This window comes from Corapipo altera, unplaced genomic scaffold, assembly GCF_003945725.1.
Source record: "Corapipo altera isolate COAL_440 unplaced genomic scaffold, ASM394572v1 48b, whole genome shotgun sequence".
Classification (NCBI taxonomy): Eukaryota; Metazoa; Chordata; class Aves; order Passeriformes; family Pipridae; genus Corapipo; species Corapipo altera.
The window spans coordinates 13963977-13983869 of record NW_020884884.1 but is presented as its reverse complement, the minus strand read 5'-3'; the positions used below and the strand labels follow the sequence as shown (position 1 = coordinate 13983869).

The 19893-nt window shown below is 57.3% G+C and overlaps 1 protein-coding gene across 4 annotated transcripts; it reads left to right on the top strand.

The window, feature by feature from the left end:
- Nucleotides 1–1311: 1311 nt before the first annotated feature.
- CAPN11 (calpain 11) lies at nt 1312–18886 on the top strand. 4 transcript variants are annotated; one of them, XM_027641293.1, is made up of 22 exons: nt 1312–1403; nt 4420–4702; nt 5297–5366; nt 6704–6822; nt 6963–7096; nt 7266–7434; nt 7848–7931; nt 8014–8099; nt 8309–8383; nt 8796–8956; nt 9036–9205; nt 9411–9422; nt 9687–9898; nt 10021–10060; nt 10330–10395; nt 10744–10801; nt 10900–10964; nt 11834–11902; nt 12033–12111; nt 12567–12683; nt 12759–12817; nt 13068–13390. In XM_027641293.1, exons 2-22 carry the CDS (start codon nt 4457–4459, stop codon nt 13092–13094), a joined length of 2118 nt encoding a protein of 705 aa, XP_027497094.1. In that variant the 5' UTR covers nt 1312–1403; nt 4420–4456; the 3' UTR covers nt 13095–13390. The 4 variants fall into 4 exon arrangements, 3 of the variants coding, with proteins under 3 accessions (XP_027497094.1, XP_027497095.1, XP_027497093.1); XM_027641294.1 differs by lacking the exon at nt 1312–1403 and adding an exon at nt 2367–2464; XR_003527370.1 differs by lacking the exon at nt 1312–1403 and adding an exon at nt 18876–18886 and having other exon boundaries at nt 4439–4702; nt 13068–13593.
- Nucleotides 18887–19893: the final 1007 nt, after the last annotated feature.

Here is a 19893-nt window from a genome sequence, read left to right as displayed (position 1 = left end):
GAGGGAGCAGCCCCTGCAACAACCCAGAGCAGGGCACTCCAGAGCCTCCTTTACACCAGGGTGCGCAGAATAACCTGCCTGTGACAGGCTCTCCCAGGTAGGGATGGGACAGGGCAGCTCTGGTTGGTGCTGGCCAGGACTGCAGTGGCCCCTTTTGGATGTGGCAGCAGGACCATGCTACAGCCAGTTTTATATGTCCCAGTTGCCTTTCCCACAGGCAAGGGACACAGCTCCTATACCCGTGTGCAACCTGCTCCCTGCTTAGCAAGGATTTATTTATCCCCTGGAGCAAGGCACAGTGAGTTAGGAAGCAGGTGCTGTGTGAAGCCTGGACTCCCACAGGCTCAATGCCAGCTGCTGCAGTGAGGCTGTACGGGCACGGCCTCCCCAGCTGCAAGCAGGCACCAGGGGAGGAGAAGGAGCCCCATGGTTGCCGGGATCATCCTGTCCAGCCCTGGCAGCAGAAGGATGGCAGTGCAGAGCTTCTTTCCTTGGGACGAGGCTGAACTGAGCTGGTCAGGCCAGGCCAGGCCATGCTAGACATGCTGTGCTGAGCCACACCAGGCCGAGCTGTGCCATGCCATGCCAGAGAGAGCCATGTTGCACCACACAGGGCTGCAGAGTGCTGTGCCAAGCCCTGCTGTGGCCATGCCCACTGGTAACAGCACCACCCAGCATTGCTGCACCATGAGTCACAGAGGGCATGCAGGGGCAGCCCCTCTGCGGGAAGCCACAGGGCACGGGGACCTCCCTGCTGGCACTCGGCAACAGGGAGCAGCTGGTGGGATGGGTACCATGGCTGGTGGGGAAGCCAGGGCAGCTGGTGTCAGGGTTGCCAGCCATGAGTCCCTGGGCTTGTAAGGGTGAGGTGGTGCAGGCACAGCCTTCCCAGACATAAGGGAAGAAGAGGGACCCCACAGTGTGTGAAACCCATTGGGACCACCATAGTCAGCCATGGCACCAGAAGGTCAATAAGCCCTGGGACAAGGTGCAATAAAGAGCTCACCCAACTAAGCTGACTTGCCAGCAGTGTGGGGCAGTCATCCCCAAACCCATTCCTACGGGAAAGTTACTTCCTCTTCTCCTTCCAGGCGCGGTTTCTGTGTGCACCGAACACTTTACTCTGAATGGTGAAAGAAGCGGGCCCATCCCGGCGGTACCCTTCCATCCCCGGGAGCTGGGAGAGGGTGACAACAGACAGAACCGCACCAGCAGCCCCGATAAATCCCCTTCTAGTGTCTGTGAGCTGTCACTGCTCCTTTAATTCCCCCTCCCACCGCCCTCCCGTCTTTGCTCGCACATCCTGCCCACCGAAACTCCACCTTCCGCGGGGCCGTACCGAGCCGGGCTGGGCTGGGCCGGGCCGGGCCGAAGCGGGCAGGGCGGTGGCGGCGGCAGCTTCCGTAAGTCCATCCCCCCCATCCTCACCCTTATCCGACCCCGGCCCAGGGTTAAGTACCCGGGGCCCTCCCCACGGCCGGGCAGGTGGGGTTCCTCCGAACGCCCCCGCGGCGGTGGAACACTGCCCGCCCGGCGACTGGCCTCTCCCCCCTCCCCCGGCTGCTTCCTCTGTTCTCTAAGCTTCTCCAGGCTTGCCTGTCCCATCCCCTTTCTGTTCGTGGGGATTTTTACATTAGATGACGCATCCGCAGAGACCCAGTGGCTTCCCAGTCAGGGCGGCGGCGAGTAAACTGAGTACCGCGGCCACCCAGGATGCGCTGCCGACCCCAAAGCCAACGCCGCATCTCTTTGAAGGGGTGCGGGAACATAAAGGGAAGCTTGTGGGAAATTAGGATCTTTGTCTTCCGGAGGGCTGGCAAGGGCCTGAGAGCTGCTTGAGCCGTGTGGGACCCTATGGGCGGCAGTGGCTTCTTGCCCCGAGCTGAGTATGCGGCAGGATACTGTGTGTCAGGGCTGGCTTGAGGAAGGGAACTTCCCGCTTCCTCTGATCTGCAAGAGCAGCTGACAAAACAGAGGTCTGCAGAGATTTTTGGCTGGACTTCAGCAGTGATTTTGCGCAGGGGTTTTGCATTATGCGCTAAGGTGCATGAGGTATTGAGACCCTGCAGGTACCAGCATATCTTTCTGCTCCCAGCTGGGAGGGATCAGAAGTACTTCCAGTACTGGAAAGCATCCTATTGTAGTTGGATGTCATCTGCTGTGGAAAACTGCCCTGGGGGCTTGGCTTTTCTCATCGCACCCCTTCCTCCTCCACGGAGGACCTGCAGTGTCCATCAGCATCATCCTGAGGAGGTGTCAGCAGCCAATCCTGTCGTTTAAGGCCCCATGTGGTTCCTCTCCCATTCTGGGTTCTGAAATGCTTTTCCTTGCTCTGCGCTTGCGTGACCTCCGTCTGCCGCTGAGCACAGCCTTCCGAGTATTTTGAGCCACAGATCTAAGAATAACTTGTACAGTGCCCGTGTCGGCACACAGCTCCCTATGTCCGCGGCCATGGCCCGTCCTGGTAGGTAGGGTGGGAGAGGGTGGGAGAGGGTGCAGGGAGTCTGTCAGGGGGTGCGGGCAGGGGAAGTTCCCTGGCCCTCAGCAGGCTATGTTGTGAGTGCCGGGGAGGTGGCAAGGTGGGAACTGGAGGCAGTGTGAGTGCCTGCACTTGAGTTTTCTTCTCCTGCAGCCATTCCTGGGCTTTGGGCAGCACCTGGAGAAGCTATTGGACTGGAGAAGCTATTCCACCAGCTCTGCAGGCAATGAGTGCCTTGCTGCTGGAGAAACTGCCAGGGTGTTTGGCTGCGGAGCAGGAGCTGGAGGGAGGAGCTCCATTGATTTGGGGCCACTGTAGAGGAGAGAAGGGCTGGCGCCGCCTTGGAGAAGGATAGTGGGTTTAGAGCATCCCAGGGCAGACGGAATGATGGGGAAGACTAGATTTTTCTTCTGAAAAGCTTCTGGCTAGGGCAGCCCCATGAGTTAGGAGCCAGAGTTATGCCCTATGCATGTGCCAAGAGCTTTTCACTGTTCCCTGCCTTCCCTTAGCTATCATAGCACTTCAGGACAAGGAAAACCACTTCTTCAGAGCAAGGCTGTGCCCCACTCCCCTGGGACTAGGTGCTAGGGAGGCTGCTGGCCAGCCCCGGCATCTGAGCTGGCTGCTCTGAGTGGGTTGCTGACTCCAGGGTTATTTACCCAAGGACTGCTCCACTCCCTCACAGGGAGAAACCTCTGAAGAATTCAGCACCAGCCCTGCCAAGCAGGAGCTGAGATGGCTGGGGAGTGTGGCACATTGAGCTGCAGATGCAGGTGGGCTGATGGTGGTGGCACCTTCCCCATGGCCCTGCTGCAGGTGACACTGCTTGCATGGGGGCTTGGACCAGACGGCCCCTGGAGGCCCCTTCCATCCTGGGCGGTGCAGTGGGTGGAACGCCGGCTGCTGTCATGGTGCCTGGACAGGGCTGATGGCAGCTGGGCGCTGGGAGAGGAGTTGGGACTTGCCGCCACAGCGGTGGGGCAGGGCTGCAGGGCCAGACATGCCTGGCAGCTGTGTCATTGCTGGTTTGAAGCGCCTGGCCGTGAGCTACTGGTTAAACCCCCGGGGAGGAAGGCCAGGGCAGGGACCGGTGCGGTGTGGGGGCTCTGCGGTGTATGCCCTGCCCCAGTCTCCTGCTGCCGGGGTGCCCCGCTGCATCTCACATCCCTTCCCGGTGTCTCCCAGCAGGCTGCTCCGCTGGCCCTCGACGAGCCTTGAATCATCCTGCCTGCGTGTGTGTGTGCCGGGAAGGGCCGTCCCACCTCTTCCTTCCCTGTTCTCCTCCGGCCCCATAGATAGAGCTATCTGCGCCCCGCTGGGCTCCTCCTTAGCCGGCCCTATTGACTCAGTGCTCAGGCAGCTGGGGCGGGTTTCGAAGGAGAGGGAGAGGCGCCCGGGGCTGGGAGAAGCTGCGGGCGGCTGCTTACGCCCTCCCGGGTGAGGAGGAGCCGGGACTAGGGAAGGACCCGGAAAGCTGCGCCGGGAGGAGAGGCTGGCGGGGGCGGGAAGAGCCTGAAATTCCTCCGGGCTCAGTCTTCTGGGCTCAGCAGCAGGGACGGGACAGGACGGGAGATCCGTGACCTAGCTGCTGGTGTGCTACTTCCTCCTAGCCAGCCCTCAACACCGCTCTGCTTCCTTGGCGTCCCCTAAAGACAGCAGGACTGTGATGGCCAGGCTGGAGGACAGGGCTCAAAACGGGGCTGCTTTAGGGAATGGGGTCGGGGGAGGTTTCCCTGGTGCGTGTGCCCACCCCGGGGTGCTCTGTGTGCCACTGGGCTCACTGACCCAGGGCACTGGTGATGGAGAAGGTCCCTGCTGTGAGGCTAGTGGGGTACTGGGGATCCAGCCTTCAAGCCTGGCTCTGTGAGGTGGCTGATGTCCCCAGGGGAGTGCAAGGTACCAAGCTCTGCCTCAGCCTGGCCATGCCCGTTCTGTTGCAGGGAGTGGGGCTGAAGGCAGTGCTGCAGGTGCCTGGCCATGATGCCCTTTGGAGGGATGGCTGCCCGTCTACAGAGAGACCGCCTGAGAGCTGAGGGGCTTGGCCAGCACAACAACGCCATCAAGTACCTCAACCAGGACTATGAGGCCCTCAAGCAGCAATGCATTGAGAGCGGCACCCTCTTCAGGGATCCCCAGTTCCCAGCTGGCCCCACTGCCCTTGGATTCAAGGAGCTGGGGCCTCATTCCAGCAAGACACGGGGGGTGGAGTGGAAGCGTCCGTCGGTAAGTTCTGGGCTTGCTTCTCAGGCTGGGCTGGCATCTCTGCCCTGCATGTCTGCACTGACATGGTGTGCTGATCTGCAGCCTGGCCCTGGCTGGCTCCCCTCAGTGCTCAAAGTGCCTGGAGTGCTGCTTAGCTTCCCTTCCTAAGCTCCCGGAGCAATGCCCTGTGGGTGTCTGCTCAGAAGAGCATTGTGCCTAGCAGGCCCAGCTTCCTCTGCACAGCAGACTGTGGGCTCAAAAATAGGTGGGCTCTGTTGTTGCTTCTAGGTGTCATGGCATGGATGTGTCACCCTCAGTGACTGGGGCTTTTGAGAGCATATATCCCCTGGTGCCATGAGTGCAAGGGGAACATCATTTGTTTATCCAGCCTTGTCTTCCCATGGCTACAGTAGAAGATCCTGCCTTGCCTTACTATGATGGCCTTGGAATTGCAGTCAAGCAGCCTTCCCTAGTAGAGGGCATATGGGGTGCCATGGTATATGGCAGGGACCATATAAAATTTCTCCCGAGTCAGAGCTGCAGTGGGTGCCAGCCCTGCTGAAGCCCAGACCCTGCCGTACTCCAGCACCAGCATCTGATCCTGTTCTTCTGCAGGAATTAGTGGATGACCCTCAGTTCATCGTTGGTGGTGCAACCCGGACGGACATCTGCCAGGGGGCTCTGGGTGAGTGTTTGAGCTCTGTCCCTGGACCTTGGTCTGGGAGAGTAGTGACTGGGGAGGGTTGAATGGCTGGCTCAACTTTCCATTTAGTGCACTGGAAAATGGAAGGTGTGGGACATCCTGTGCCTCCTGCTGGCTCTAGGTTAAGGCTCCACGAAAATGGGTTGATGTCTGCACAGCTTGACCATGCTGAGGTCAGGCAAGATGATGGGTGGATCCATGCCTGACGTGCTGACAACAATGCCAGGAGCTGCTCCAAAGAGCTCCCTGCTTTGGTGAATGATGAGGGGTGGCAGCTGGATGGCAGTAACAAATTGAGGTGAGGATGTGGTGGTTGTGACAAAGTGGTTGCAAAGCAATGCAGTCTGGCAGAAGGGAATTGAGAGCTATTGAGTACAAGTGATGATTTGTCCACACTCCAGAGGTGGACTCCAGGGATGTCTCTCAAGGCAAAGGCACTGAGACAAGGAGAGAAATGTTAATGGGCTATGTAGGCTGGCAGAGTGGTCATTGGAAACAGATCTTGGTACCACCGAGAGTGTTGTCCTGATTGGGATCACTTGATTGGCAGTATCATATACCTAACCACACATAGCATGCTGGTTTCAGGGCTGACCTTTTAATGCATACAGTAATTAGGACAAATTTGAGGTGGTAACTGGAGCACATAACAGCCCAGAGCACTGTGGTAGTGTTCAACTGGTCATTAAAAAATCTGAAACTCCATTTTGTCAAACCACAGCCCAGTTACAGGTTATCCAGGCTCAAGGCTAAGGTGTGAAAGGCTTCAAAGGCAAAAGAGAAATAGGAATCAAGGGAAAGAATTTAAAGCGTAGTGCTGGCCTGGAGCAGCACTTGTGGTTAAGAGCACTTGGAAGGAAAAGGGCGGTGGCATTGCTTGCAATTGAGAAGCTGAGACAGCAGCATTAACCCTCTTGCTTGATAAAATGGCTTTTTAAATGCAAAGTGTAATTCCACTGCAGAATTTGCTGTCTGAGATATGGAGGGCAGTCATATGAATGAGTTCCAGGAGGGTCTAGATATATGGCTGCAGGAAGGGGCTGTTGGAGCTGACTATGTGGTGTTCTGGACACAGGCTCCAGGTCAGGGAAGATTGTTCCATGTTGCCTTTAGCTAATACTCTCTGAGGGCAGGATGAGCAAGCCTGCCTGTGTGTGCTCTGTTTGCTGGACCCTCTCTGGTTTTCCCACATTCTTTTTGATCTGGGGAACTCCAAACATTTGCAAGGAGAGCACAACATGGGCTCCTAAACATCCATTGCCTACTCTCCCAGATATAGAGGTGATGGCTGCTCACACTGACTTCCTCTCCTTCCCCAGGTGACTGCTGGCTGCTGGCTGCCATTGGCTCCCTCACGCTCAATGAGGAGCTTCTGCACCGTGTGGTGCCCCATGGACAGAGCTTCCAGGAGGACTACGCTGGCATCTTCCACTTCCAGGTGGGCTGGGGGCTCCTGGCCCTCCACAGCTGGTGGGCTGGGGTGGAAGGGAGGGTGGTGGGTTGAGGGCATCCCTCTGGGATAGGGATGAGCAAGCATGTGATGCTCCGAGCTCACCCCACTCTCTCCTCACCCTCCAGATCTGGCAATTTGGTGAGTGGGTGGATGTGGTGGTGGATGACCAGCTGCCCACCAAGGATGGAGAGCTCCTGTTTGTCCACTCAGCGGAGTGCACCGAATTCTGGAGTGCTCTGCTGGAGAAGGCCTATGCCAAGTGGGTACCCCTGTGGTGGGCATGTGGGCGGGGGGGGGGACAGGGCACCTCACTGTGCAGGGCAGAGGGAAGGGAGTCTCTTCTGTTGCTGGCCCTGCTTGTGCTGGGTGCCTGAGGAGCAGCAGCGTGCTGCCTCCTTGTCTCCTCACGTGCCCCTGTCACCGCTCAGGCTGAACGGCTGCTACGAGTCGCTCTCAGGGGGCAGCACCACCGAAGGCTTCGAGGACTTCACGGGCGGCGTGGCAGAGATGTACGACCTGAAGCGACCGCCGCGCAACATGGGCCACATCATCCGCAAGGCGCTGGAGAGGGGGTCCCTGCTGGGCTGCTCCATCGACGTAAGTGGTGCACTGGGATGAGCTGGGGTTCTGCCACTGCAGCGGCCAAAGTGAGGCCTCACAGCCCAAGGTTGTATCAGCAGTCCCCTCACTGGGAGGTTACTTCTTCCCCGTCTTAGCAGAGCACCCTTTCCAGAGCCAGTGTGGCAGCCCTGGGGCACAGCATGTGATGCTGCAGCCTGGTTGCTGTGAACGGGCTCCTTGGGTGGTTCCCTGATGGATCTTCAGGATCCTCTGGCAGGGAAACTTCTTTAAATTGTCCTCAGCCAGAAGAGCCAGAAGTCCTTGAGCACAGGGAGCTGCTCCCTGCTACTTCTCTTTGCAAGGGGAATTCTCCACACAGTGGAGGGAAGGGGTAGGGATAGGACTACATTATTTAATCGTGTTGACTTGAGCTTGCACATTCTCCTCAGATCACAAGCGCCTTCGATATGGAAGCAGTGACCTTCAAGAAGCTGGTGAAGGGCCATGCCTATTCTGTCACAGCCTTCAGAGACGTGAGTTAGCTAGATTAGACTTTGTGATAACATAGCCTGGACAGTGGAATGGGCTCAACCTCCTGTGTCTGGTGTCTGGCAGGTGAACTACCGGGGTCAGCAGGAACAACTCATCCGCATCAGGAATCCCTGGGGTCAGGTGGAGTGGACTGGAGCCTGGAGTGATGGGTAAGCAGGACAGAAAGGGTGCCAGTCTTCCACTGGCAGGCCAGCAAGCCCTGTGCACAGAGCAATTCAGCACGTGGCATGCTGAGGGGAACTTGGCAGCATGCAGTACCCTTCACATTGGAAAGGGGAGAAGTTAAGGGTCAGCTCCAAAGTGCTCTCAATTCACCTCGAGGAGTCCTCATCTAATTTTCTCTCTCCTGCTGTTCCAGCTCCTCTGAATGGAACAACATTGACCCTGATGAAAGGGAAGAGCTGCAGCTGAAGATGGAGGATGGAGAGTTCTGGTGAGTGCCGGGGCAAAGTGCTTCTCTATGTCAGCAGCCAGCCTGGGAAGGAGCAGAGGAGCTGGGAAGAGATCCTGCGGTCATGCTTCACCTGAAGCGCATGACCTGCCTTTATGAGCTGGCTTTCCAGCACTGGAGAGCTTGCCAGTGTTTTCTCATCTGATCTAGTTAATAATTTTCCTCCTTTCAAGGAAATTCAGCCCAACTAAATGCAATATAAACATCTAGGAAGGGTAAACATCCCTTCTTTCCTAAACCTAGCAGAAGGCTTTAAATAAGCTATCACTGTTTAGGGTAAAAGATCTTACTGTCACTTAATTATCCCCAAATCTTGGCTGGGTCCAGGGCTGCTTGTGCTGTCCTCCCTCCCCACAGCAGTGCCCTGGCCTCATCCCCTACCTGCCTCCTGCAGGATGTCTTTCCGGGACTTCATGAGAGAGTTCTCCAGGCTGGAGATCTGCAACCTGACCCCTGATGCACTCACCAAGGACGAGCTCAGCAGATGGCACACACAGGTGTTTGAGGGCACGTGGCGCCGGGGAAGCACTGCTGGGGGCTGCAGGAATCACCCAGGTACCTCTGGCCTCCACGTCTCTGCTCTTGGCAGCGTGATGAAGCCAAGTGTCTCATCCACACATCCTCTTCCTGTCAGCCACATTCTGGATCAACCCCCAGTTCAAGATCAAGTTGCTGGAAGAAGATGATGACCCTGGGGATGATGAGGTGGCCTGCAGCTTCCTGGTGGCTCTGATGCAGAAGCACCGGCGGCGGGAGCGGCGGGTGGGAGGCGACATGCACACCATCGGCTTTGCTGTCTATGAGGTAACCCCTGCCAGTCCCAATGCCACTTCCCTGGGACAGGCTCAGCCCTGCCAGTCCCACCTCAACCCCAGTCCTCAAGGAAACCTTTTCCACCTGCCTTGACCAGTCTATGAGTTAATATTCCCTATCCTGTGCTCCCTGCAGCTGTAAGGGATGGGGCAGATACTGGGACTCTGATTTTTTCCTCCTTTTCTCTCCTCTGCAGGTTCCTGAGGAGGTATGTCCTGAGCTGCTGGAGCCTGCCCCCTCTTGGAGGGGATCCCAAGAGTGGACAGGAATGGGTGGATGCACCCACTGCCATGGGCAGTGGCTAGGGTGCTAGTGGGTGCTGGGCACCTCCATGTGGGAGGGAGGGATGGCTCCTACTGGGATGGGCAGGACAGGGATGTCCTGCCTGACAGGGGCTGGCATTGGCCCCACCGCTCCCCGTGGGTGCTCCCCATTGTGGGGCTGTGATCCACAAGCGCATTCCTTCCCCCAGGCCCAAGGCACCCAGAACGTGCACTTGAAGAAGGACTTCTTCCTGCGAAACCAGTCACGGGCACGCTCTGAGACCTTCATCAACCTGCGGGAGGTGAGCAACCAGATCCGTCTGCCCCCCGGCGAGTACATCGTCGTGCCCTCCACCTTCGAGCCACACAAGGAGGCCGACTTCGTCCTGCGGGTCTTCACCGAGAAGCAGTCTGACACAGCGTGAGTCCCTGCATGGGAGGGGACACCCTGTATCGGGGGGGGGGGGGGGTGTTTCCCCGCTGCAGGCAGCCTGCTGGCTGGGGACCCTGCTCATCGCTTTGTTTTTCTCCTTTCTGCCCCAGGGAGCTGGATGAGGAGATCTCAGCAGACCTGGCAGATGAGGTAGGAGCTGCCACTTTGGTTCAGCTGGTGCTAAGGCTCTGGGGCTTGGGAGGGGGAGCTGCAGGCAGGAGGTGGCTGTCTGAATTTGGGATATCATTGTGGCTAGAGAGGGGCTGGCAGGGTCAGGGCAACAGGGATGTGAAGATTAACAAAGATGAGAAGAACAAGGAAGAGCTTCCTTTTTCCAGTTGGGGTTTACTGAGCTTGGGAGGCAGGGCAGAGCCTGGGTTTGACCACTAACCTCTTCCTTCTGACCTGTGTCACCCCAGGAGGAAATAACTGAGGATGACATAGAAGATGGCTTCAAGAACATGTTCCAGCAGCTGGCAGGAGAGGTGGGTATGGCTGTGCCAAGCTCTTGGAGGCCCTGCCCGGGGGAGGGGATGAGATGGGATCCCTAGCCATGGGAGTTCCAGCCCAGTCCACAGTCACTCAGTCCCATCCTGCAGACGGGTCCATTTCTGCCACAGCTCAGCCCAGCTGCCCTCAGGGGTGGTGTGACAGGGGCAGATTTGGGGAAGAGGCATCCAGCTGTGACCCAAACTCTTCTGGGCACGCAAAAAATGTAATTGCACCTTCATGTTTTGTGATTAAGGCAGAGATGTTTAGACGGGAGGGGGGGAATGGCCACAAGTGGGGTGGAGAGCAAGTAAGGGGTGATGCTAATTCTGCTCCTGTTACAGGACATGGAAATCAGCGTCTTTGAGCTCCGGACTATTCTGAACAGAGTCATTGCTAGACGTAAGCATTGCCCTTCCCACCTCCTGCTCCCTGTGCCCTGGGCCTGCTCAGCAGGTGGGGTTTTGGTTCATGTGCTCAACCTCCTCCTTCCTCCTCAGACAAAGATCTGAAGACAGATGGGTTCAGTGTGGACTCCTGCCGCAACATGGTCAACCTGATGGATGTATTCTCTTGGTGCTGTGGGCAGGGGCCAACTTCTCTGGTGCTCAGCCTGCTGCTTGCCAGCAGCGAGTCTTCTCTGTGGGAATTGAGGCTTGGCTCTCCAGCCATGCTGAGGCTGTTCAACGGGGGGAAGACAGGAAAGGGTCCTTATGGCTTCAGGGCCACCACACCACCCCTTGGCTTTAGCAGCAGGTTTTTTTGGGAAAAAAAAAAAGGGCCATGAGTTCCCCTGCTTGCTTGGGTCCTGGCTCTGCCACCACCAGAAGCCCAGCCCACTCATGCCTTCTACTTTCCCTGCCAGGAGGAAGCTCCCTGTGCTTCCCTTTACATGGGCTCCCCAGCCTGATGTGTTATCATGCCACCCAGCCTTTGAGGCACTCCTGGAAGGGAATGAGGACTCTTGGGCTTCTTTCCCCTAAACCATCCTGTCCAGCTGTTGAGGATGAGAGATGTAGAGTGACAGGAGCCATGGCCTGTGTCATGCTTGCACAAGGACATGCAGCTGAGGGGTCAGGCAAGGACAGAGGAGCACCTCCAAGCCCTTCTCCCGCCTGGCCTTACAACAGCCCTTTTTGCTGCAGGCCAACCCAGTTTTGCTCCGAGGACAGCATAGTGATGGGCTTCCTATAGCAGCAGCACAGTTGCTCCCAGGGAGTGGTATGACAGGTAGTGCAAGCATTGCCCTTTCCCTGTTGGGTTGCAGGCTCTGATCTTGCCAGTGCTGCAGGACAGAGAGGGGAAGCTGGAGGGAATATTGGGCAGGCCAACCATGGCCAGGCTTTTCTTGCCTCAAGTGGCTGGAATCTGATGGCTTTGTCTTTGCACCACTCCCTTTGCTGGCTGCTTTCTCCTTGACCCTCTGCTCCCCAGAAAGATGGCAGTGCCCGCCTCGGGCTGGTGGAATTCCAGATCCTGTGGAACAAGATCCGGAGCTGGCTGGTGAGAAGGAGAGGGGGCATGGTGCACTGCACAGGGGTAGCTCCCCTCCTGAGGCAGCAGGGTGAGGGGACAGCCAGGCTGGAGGCCACAGGAGAGCCTGTCTTTCATGTCCTCTGTGATGCTTTTGCAGACAATCTTCCGCCAGCACGACCTGGATAAGTCTGGCACCATGAGCTCCTATGAGATGCGCATGGCTCTGGAGTCTGCAGGTAGGTCTGGGGAAGGATGGGGCTGGGATGAGGGCTGGGTAAGGGGCTCCTGCTGTCAGAGTCCTGTCCTAAGTAACTGGAGAAGAGTGTAACTAGCCTATACTGCATGCTTGGAACCAACCTGCTGTAGTGAGATGTGGCCCATGTATGCACCAGGCTCTCTCCATCCCAGCTGTGCCAAGTGCTGGAGACTCAGAGTTAGGGACGCATGCAAGGTGGTCCCAGCCTCTGTCCTCCTCTGACCTGCAGAATCCCATCCTGGCGAAGCAGAGGCCTGAGGTGGATCAGTGAGCTAACCAGTCATATGGCTGCAGGGGGAGCATCCCCTCTTCCTGTTGAGGCTGGACACGGTGCCTTTCCTTGGGTGGGTTGGTAGACCCTTTGTGTGGGTGCGTGGACTTTGACAATTACACCCTCCTCTCCTGCGGGGGTCCTGACTTCTCTCTGCCTTGCAGGTTTCAAGCTGAACAACAAGCTGCATCAGGTGGTGGTGGCCCGCTATGCAGATGATAACATGGGTGTGGACTTTGACAACTTTGTCTGCTGCCTTGTGAAGCTGGAGGCCATGTTCAGTGAGTGATGGCCCTGGGGCAGGGAGGGCAGGAACAGAGGGATGTGTTGCTCACCGTGCTCTTGTGTCCCTGCAGGGTTCTTCCGCAGTATGGACCCTGATGGCACTGGGACCGCTGTCATGAACCTCGCTGAGGTGAGAGCTCAGCCTAGTGGAAGGTGGGGTGGGAAACAAGGGGACAAGGCATTAGGGTGAATGGGGCACCTGGGGTGGGTGGTAGAAAACCCTCCAGCCCCTCGGGTAGGGCAAGAACCCATAAATGATCAAGATAAGAAAAGGGGATTGCTGCAGGCCCTATGTTTCTTGGAGAGCTGTTAAAGCTGGCACTTGAGGGCATGCCAAAAATGCACCAGCCCCTGCTTATCCCTTCTCCTCTCCTTCCCAGTGGCTGCTGCTGACAATGTGTGGCTAGGAGCCATGACGGACCTGCTGCAGCTGGGACACCCCAACGGGCCAGGCCCCCTCCAAGTGCCTCCCCTTGGATCCGTGGACACAGGATACTCTTCCCTTTGCTCCGTTCCATGCTGAGCCACCAGCCCTGCCTCCCAGGAAGCCTCACACCACCTTCTCCAGTGGATCAGGGGTCAAGGCAGGCAGGGGATTCCCTTCTCCTCTTCTGGGCTGGGCTTCTTTCCACTCCCCCCTCCTCTCTCCCACCCCAGAACAGGAGGAGTGCAAGCATCATGTGGTACCTGTGAATCCTTGCACAGTAGCAGGCTGGGGGAGCAGGGAGAGGCAGGAATTGCATGGAGATGAGGGGGAGGACACTCATATTGCTTGCTCTAGTGCTGTCCCATCCTCTCTGGCACACATTGTCTATCCCTGCACCCACACCTGGGAGCATCAGCAGATACTGCCTTGCTCAGGCAGCAGGTTCCTGGGGGAGCCGTCATGGCCTTCTGGTAGGAGGAGTGGCCATGCTCTATTTCTTGAAGCCCTTGCACTGTACTTACCACCACTAAGCACGACCAAAGCGTGGAGCCCACAGGCTCTTTCTGCGTGGCCTTCAACACATCCCTCCCACCTCCATGACCCTGCCCATGCCCACCACTGGATCAAATCCTACAACTCAAGCACTGAATCTTTTGGGGCTCCCCTACCATATGAACACATGCCACCTTGTAGTGCCGCAGCAGAAGCTCCTCTTTTCTACATGGTTACAGCAGCCTGGCCTCCCTTCCCATCCCTGGGAGCTCCTGGGACATCTGCTGCCCTTGGTCATGGCCCACAGCAGGGCTGGGGGGCACAGCACCCAAGAGGAAATGCCTTCCTCCAGAGAGGAGGGGTGGTGGTTTGTGAGGGGGAAGGGATCTTCTTCTGCACACAGTTGGGTTTTTTCTCCCAATCCATCATCCTCCCACACTATTACACTCTCCTCTTCCCTTTGGCTCCTTTGCCTAGAGCAGATGGACTCCAGTGCCAACATATTTGCACTTCTCTGTGCTCCTCACTCCCCTCACCTTCTGGGGCAATGGGGTGGCTCCAGCTTGGCGGTGGGCGAGGGCCCATCCTTTGCCCTGTAGAGGCAGGCAGGCAGTTAAAGCTTCCCCAGACCCCTGTTGTCACTGGAGGATGCGCCTGCAGCAATAACCACTGCTGCCTGCCCGGCAGCTCTGCTTCCTCACCCCGCTCACTGTGTACTCCAGAAATAAACAGATCTGTTAGATGTGTAGTCCAGGCAGTGACTTGGGGATCACGTCCTCCCTTTGCTCACCATGGTCTGGGCTAGGGGGGATGAGATGCAGAGCCAAGCCCAGGTCATGCTGCTTGCCCAGCCTGGGGCACAGGTGGAGGAGCACTGCCAGGTGTGGGTCTTGCTGTGGGGCTGGAGGGGATCCATATCTCCTAGGACTTTAGAAAAGTCACCTCTTCCTTTGCACGGGCGTCTTAACACTGACACATGGAGCAGCACCATGTAAGAGGGATGGAAGGGAGCACAGCTCTTAAAGGAAAGTGTCTTGGGGAGGCTGAGGAGGGGAAAGAAGATCCACTTGGATAGGATAGAGTTAACTATGGATCTGGGAATGGAGGGCAGCCAGGAACTCTGGACCCTGGAAAAGGACTGAAAGAGGTAATGTAACCCTGGGTAGAGTTTGTGGGAGGTGGATGTTTTCCCCTGCTTCCTTTGAGGCCATGCCAGTTATAGTTGGAAGCAAAAGCCTTCCACAAAAATGACAGTGGAGTGTTGTGGGGTGAGACTTTTCATAGCATGGCTCAGAGCAGGACTTGTCAGTGTGTCCTGCCCCTTGCTCACACCCCAGAAGGGCATTGAAGCCCAGATGGCCCCAGGGGTGCTCAGCACTTGGAAGAGAAGTGACCTTGCATACCTTATCCATCCCAACATCAGTGTCCCTTACATAGGTGCCCTTTGGACCAGCCCAGCTCTCTGGGACCAGTCTCCCCACTGCATAGCAGCACCCAGCCCTGGGACAAACCAACCTGGCTCAGAGCACAGGTGGCAGAGGTGTGACAGCAGGAAGAAATGACCCCTCAGCTGCCCCCCAGGGCTGCCCTCTCCTCCAGAGGCTCTCCAGGGCTGGATAGAGGTGGGCTACTTGCACTTGTCTCTTGACTACCTGTGAGCTGAGCTGCCCCTTGTGGGGTGGGAGTACCACAGGGCTTACCAGCCCAGCCTTCCTGCTCCTCCATGCAGCCCCAAAGCCCCTGTGAAACAAGGGCTCAGGTGGGGATGGAGCACAGGGGCAGGCATGCAGAGCTGTCACTGCTGTCCCAGCTGCAGGGCCTTGTCACACACACACAGGCCCCATTGTAGGGCATGGTGACATCCTGGCTTTGAGATGACAGGTGCGCCTGGCATAGCCTTACCAGAAGTCCCCTCCCTCCCTCTGGGTGCCAGCTGGCAGATCCCTTCCCTTGCAGCCCAGCATCTGGCAGGCCCAGGATCGCAGGGGGGTGGCAGGCAGGGGGGGGCTTCCCCAGCTGCCAGCTAATGCTGCAAGAAGTGGCGTGGCTCGTCCTCCTCCTTGCAAATGGGACAAGGAGGATGCCCAGCAGAGTCCTTAAATGCTGGTGTGAGGTGAGGAGCAAGGGGGCCAGATGTGACCAAAACTGCTCTTAGCTTTGGGTTTGTTCTGTGATGGGCACTAGCCAGTGAGAGCCAGCCCAGTCCGCTCCTGCCTTTCCCACACATATCCCATAGATCTGCTTTGGGTGGGAGTGCACAAGGTGGGCTGGCAGCACCCATGGGTGCACAGCACCGCTGCTCCGGCTCCCCAACATCGCAGTCTTTTCTGCACCCCGTTCCCCTGCCTCCCACAGCCCAGACCTGCCTGCTCATCCTGGGGTTTCCCCTTCTCCCACCAGCTGCTCATGTCCATCCCCCAGGCATGGAAGGGGGGCCAGGACCGCAGCCCATCCCCACCTGGCCCCACCAGCTGCCCTGGCAGCTGGGCTCTGGCCCCGTCTCCCCCCTTGGCTATGCTTCATTCTGCACTGGGCCCACGGCTGCAGGAATGTCATTCCCATCGGCACAAGGGGCCTTTGTGCAAGTGGAGACAGGGTGTGGGGGGCCCAGCCCAGCATCCCAAGCCAGGGCTGGGGAGGGCCACAGCTGAGGGCACGCGGGTGGGCAGCAGCTGACACCGGCATGGCCCCACAGCTCCCACCAGGCTCAGTGGCGTGTCCACTACTGCAAGGGCTGTCAGGGAGGAAAGCCCTCTCCCCATCCTCCTTGTCCCTCTGACACCAGCAGCATCCTGCAGCCACCACCAGCCCAGGAAGCAGCACCAACAGCAGTACAGAGCTGGAATCACCTTAGCAAGCCTCGGCACCTGTGCCAAAGGATGCTATGGGCTCGGTCACCCTACAGGGGGATTGGGAGGACTCGGGCATGGGGCAGGGGCCAGGAGTACCAGGCAGCAGCTGCTGGATTTGGTCTTTTCCAACAGCTGCTGTCTCAGCGCCAACAGCAGGGAACATGCATGGGCTGGGGCTTTCCAGGGCCTGGCCGCAGTGTGTTAAACAAACTATTTATAGCGCTCACATCCCTCCCTGGCAGGAATGGCCTGTGTTCCTCCTGCGCGGGGGTTGGGTGCTTGGGTGCCACCAGTGTCCCCACCACCAGCACCCTCTGGGGTCCCTGCCAGAAGGGTAAAGTCTCCTCAAAGAAAAGACTCTGGCCACCTCTCATCTTGCTTCCCCACCATTTCTGTAAGCTCACAGTGCTATGCCCAGAGCAAGATTTGCAGCGAATCTCGCACACCTTGTGAAGAGGTACCGGAGGGCTATGCCCTTCTTCCCAGAATTCCTGCTCTCTGCTAAATCCTTTGGAGCCTTAATCATGCAGCAGCCTCTTTGAGCACGAGCAAGTGCCAATGGCTGCTCTGTCCCCTGTACCTGCCTCTGAGACGGCACTAGGGTCTTGCCATCCCATGGAGCAGAGATGCTGTTCTGGGAGCAGGCTGAGTGGTGGCAGGTTGCTCATGGGACAACAGCCAGGGACCCGGCCCACTCCCAAAGCCTGTGCCAGCTTTGCCTGTTGTCTGGTGGGGCACAGGACTGCTCAGAAGATACTCCCTCCACCAACGGGCAGCACTAACCAAGAGGAGTTGTACCAGGAGGAAGCACAGCTGTGTCCAGCCCAAAGGCTGGCATGTCCCACACCCATGACCCTCCAGCTCTGCCTCCTATGAGGTAGTCTCCCAGTGGGTCATCCTCTCCCAGAGGAGACAGAGACATTGGCTGTCTGGGATCTGTCCAGAGGATGTGTGGGCTGTGAACTCACCCCTGCCCAGCAGCTTAGAAGGAAGCTTTGAATAAGCCGAATCTCCGGGGCTTTGGGATGGCAGGGAGAGGACAGCTCTACGCAGTCCTCCCACCACTCTGAGCACAGACCCCTATGTGGCTGCTTCCAGTCCTGCTCTCTCATTGCCAGTGCTGCTCCATCCACAGGCTTCCCAGAAACCGACACTGCCCTTACGCTGCCCAGGGACATCTCCTGCTCCTTGTTTGCTGATGTCCAGCTGCTAGCTGATCATCTGAGAGAAGTAAGTGCTAAGGAGTATACAGTCCCTGTTTGGACTCAGGAAGTGGATCTCAGCCTTTCCCAGCAGTTAATAGGGGATACTTGGTTGTGCCATTGGTTGGTAAAGAAAATGGATGCCTCCAAGGAAGCAGCCTTGACAGGTACCCAGCAAAACAGAAGTCAACCACCTGGTGAATAATTTTGAGCCCTCCCCATGGAAAGGGATAAAGGATAGACAAGAAAAAGTGTTGAGAGACAGAGCAGTGACTGCAGGACCAGAAAGTCCTCTGGGGATCAGAGAAGTTACAGCAAGGCTCAAAGTGCCTTGGCCCAGGAAATGCACAGGCACAGGAATCTGCTGCCCTAAATGTTGTGTTTCGAAGTAGATACTGGTGTGATTTCATTTTCTTTTAAGGTTGTATTCTCTTCCCAGCTCTGTGCCTGACTTGACAGAGGAGCAGGTTTATGTCCCTTCAACTCCCTGGGCTGTACTTTTGCCCAACTGTGAATGGAGGCTAAAGACCCTGACCTTCCAGACTCGGCAAGGTCTCTGCATTTTTGGCAAGAGACAAAAATCTGCCTTTTACAAGTCCCAAGAGCAATTAAGCCCTGCCCCACCTTTTGCCCAGTGCTGGAATGTTGCAAGCATCTGGCTCTCAAAGCAGGGGTAGAGCCTCATGTGCTCCCTCCCTGGGAAGGAACAGGGTTCTGCAGAGGCCACACACTGGAGTCTCTTTGTTCCCAAGGGATTTGCCGTCCCATCCGTTGTGCATCTCTGCAACATTACACTCACATGCAACATAACACTCAGAGGCAATGCCCCCAGCAATGTGCTGCAACACCTCTGCTGCAACATCTCTGCACTTGGCCAGCACCTCCTTTTCCCCCATGGGACTGGAGGACAGGAGTCCCCCAGCAGGGACGGTAGGATGGTCAGTTCCCCCAGCTCAGGCAGGGCTTTTCCTAGTAAGACGCTCCCAGGCGAATAAGATCTCCACTCTTCCCTATCACTGTGGTCACTAACACTGACCTGGGGTGCTGCACTTTTCATCCCAGTGGTCCTCAGCCTGCATAGAGAGTAAGACACTGCAAGGGTCCACTGCACAGGGACATGATATTCCCACTGGAGTTGTACTGCTGGGGAAAATCGAGGCACCATGCGAGGCACTGACTTGCCCCAGATCAGCTGCAGCATAGTGAACCCAAGAGTCTGAAGAGCAGGCCAAGCATTGCACCCACTGCCTCCCTGATCAAAGGGGTGAAGCTCCCTCCCAGGGAAACATAAACCCTGACACAGCTGCAGCAAAGCTTTGGCTCCTGCTTCCTTCGTCTGAGCTCTTCCCACTCCCCGAACCACCACCGGCATGGGGATGGCGGCAGCACACGGCAGAGCAGTGCGCCTGCTCCAGGGCCTTCTGACCATGGCAGACCAGGAGCCTGGGAGCCTCTAGGAGGCCAGTCTCAAGGGGCTGACGTCAGCCCTGGTCCTTGAAGCTCCGGGGCTGTTGGCGAGCTGTTTCTGGTTTCAGCACATGGTGTCCCTGCGAGGCACAGCCAGCCTGCTTTCCTCATCCATAGCTGGCTCCCTGAGAGCAATCTGTGGGGCTGGGAAAGGTCACCCTGGCTGAACCAACCAGCCTTGGATGGGACGCACTGGGCACAGGACAGCTTATAGCAGGCAGGCAGGGAAACAGAGCAGTAGCTTTCAGTCAGTCCCTTGTGTCTGTTCATTCTCCTAAATTCTTCTTGAGTGAGAGCCAAGAGCAGGGACTTGGCAAGGTTTCTGAAGGGAACAACAAGGGAAGGAAATGAAGACAGACAGCCACCAGGAACAAAACAAAGGTTAGGAGCAGGAGGGAAATGGAAGGGCACAGACGTGACCATGGACCTTCCTGCCTCTACCCTCACCCTGGCTGCTTGCCGCAAGCTAACTCAGCTTGGGAACACAGCTGGAAAGCACAGGACACTGCTTACCATCCTGCTCTGGAGCCCCACATGGAGCCAGATCAATGCTCTCTCTCAGGAGAGTACCCATCTGCTTCTCAGGACGTTGTGCCTTAGGCCATCCCTTGCCCACTCTCTTGTTGGCCCACCTGGCCTGCATTCCTGGCCCACATTCCCAGCCCTTGCGGGAGCAGGGTGGCAATTGCTTGCACTGTCAGGGAATGACAGGCAAGAGTATTTTGGACTCAGCTGCCTGCCCAAGGGCTTCAGCAAAGACCTGTAG

Excerpts from the sequence above, each read along its gene's own strand:
- CAPN11 (XM_027641292.1), top strand. The coding sequence starts at position 4,457 with ATGATGCCCTTTGGAGGGATGGCTGCCCGTCTACAGAGAGACCGCCTG. Across the intron at positions 7,435-7,847 it reads TGCTGGGCTGCTCCATCGAC|ATCACAAGCGCCTTCGATAT; the intron begins GTAAGTGGTGCA and ends CATTCTCCTCAG. Across the intron at positions 10,061-10,329 it reads CAGCAGACCTGGCAGATGAG|GAGGAAATAACTGAGGATGA; the intron begins GTAGGAGCTGCC and ends GTGTCACCCCAG.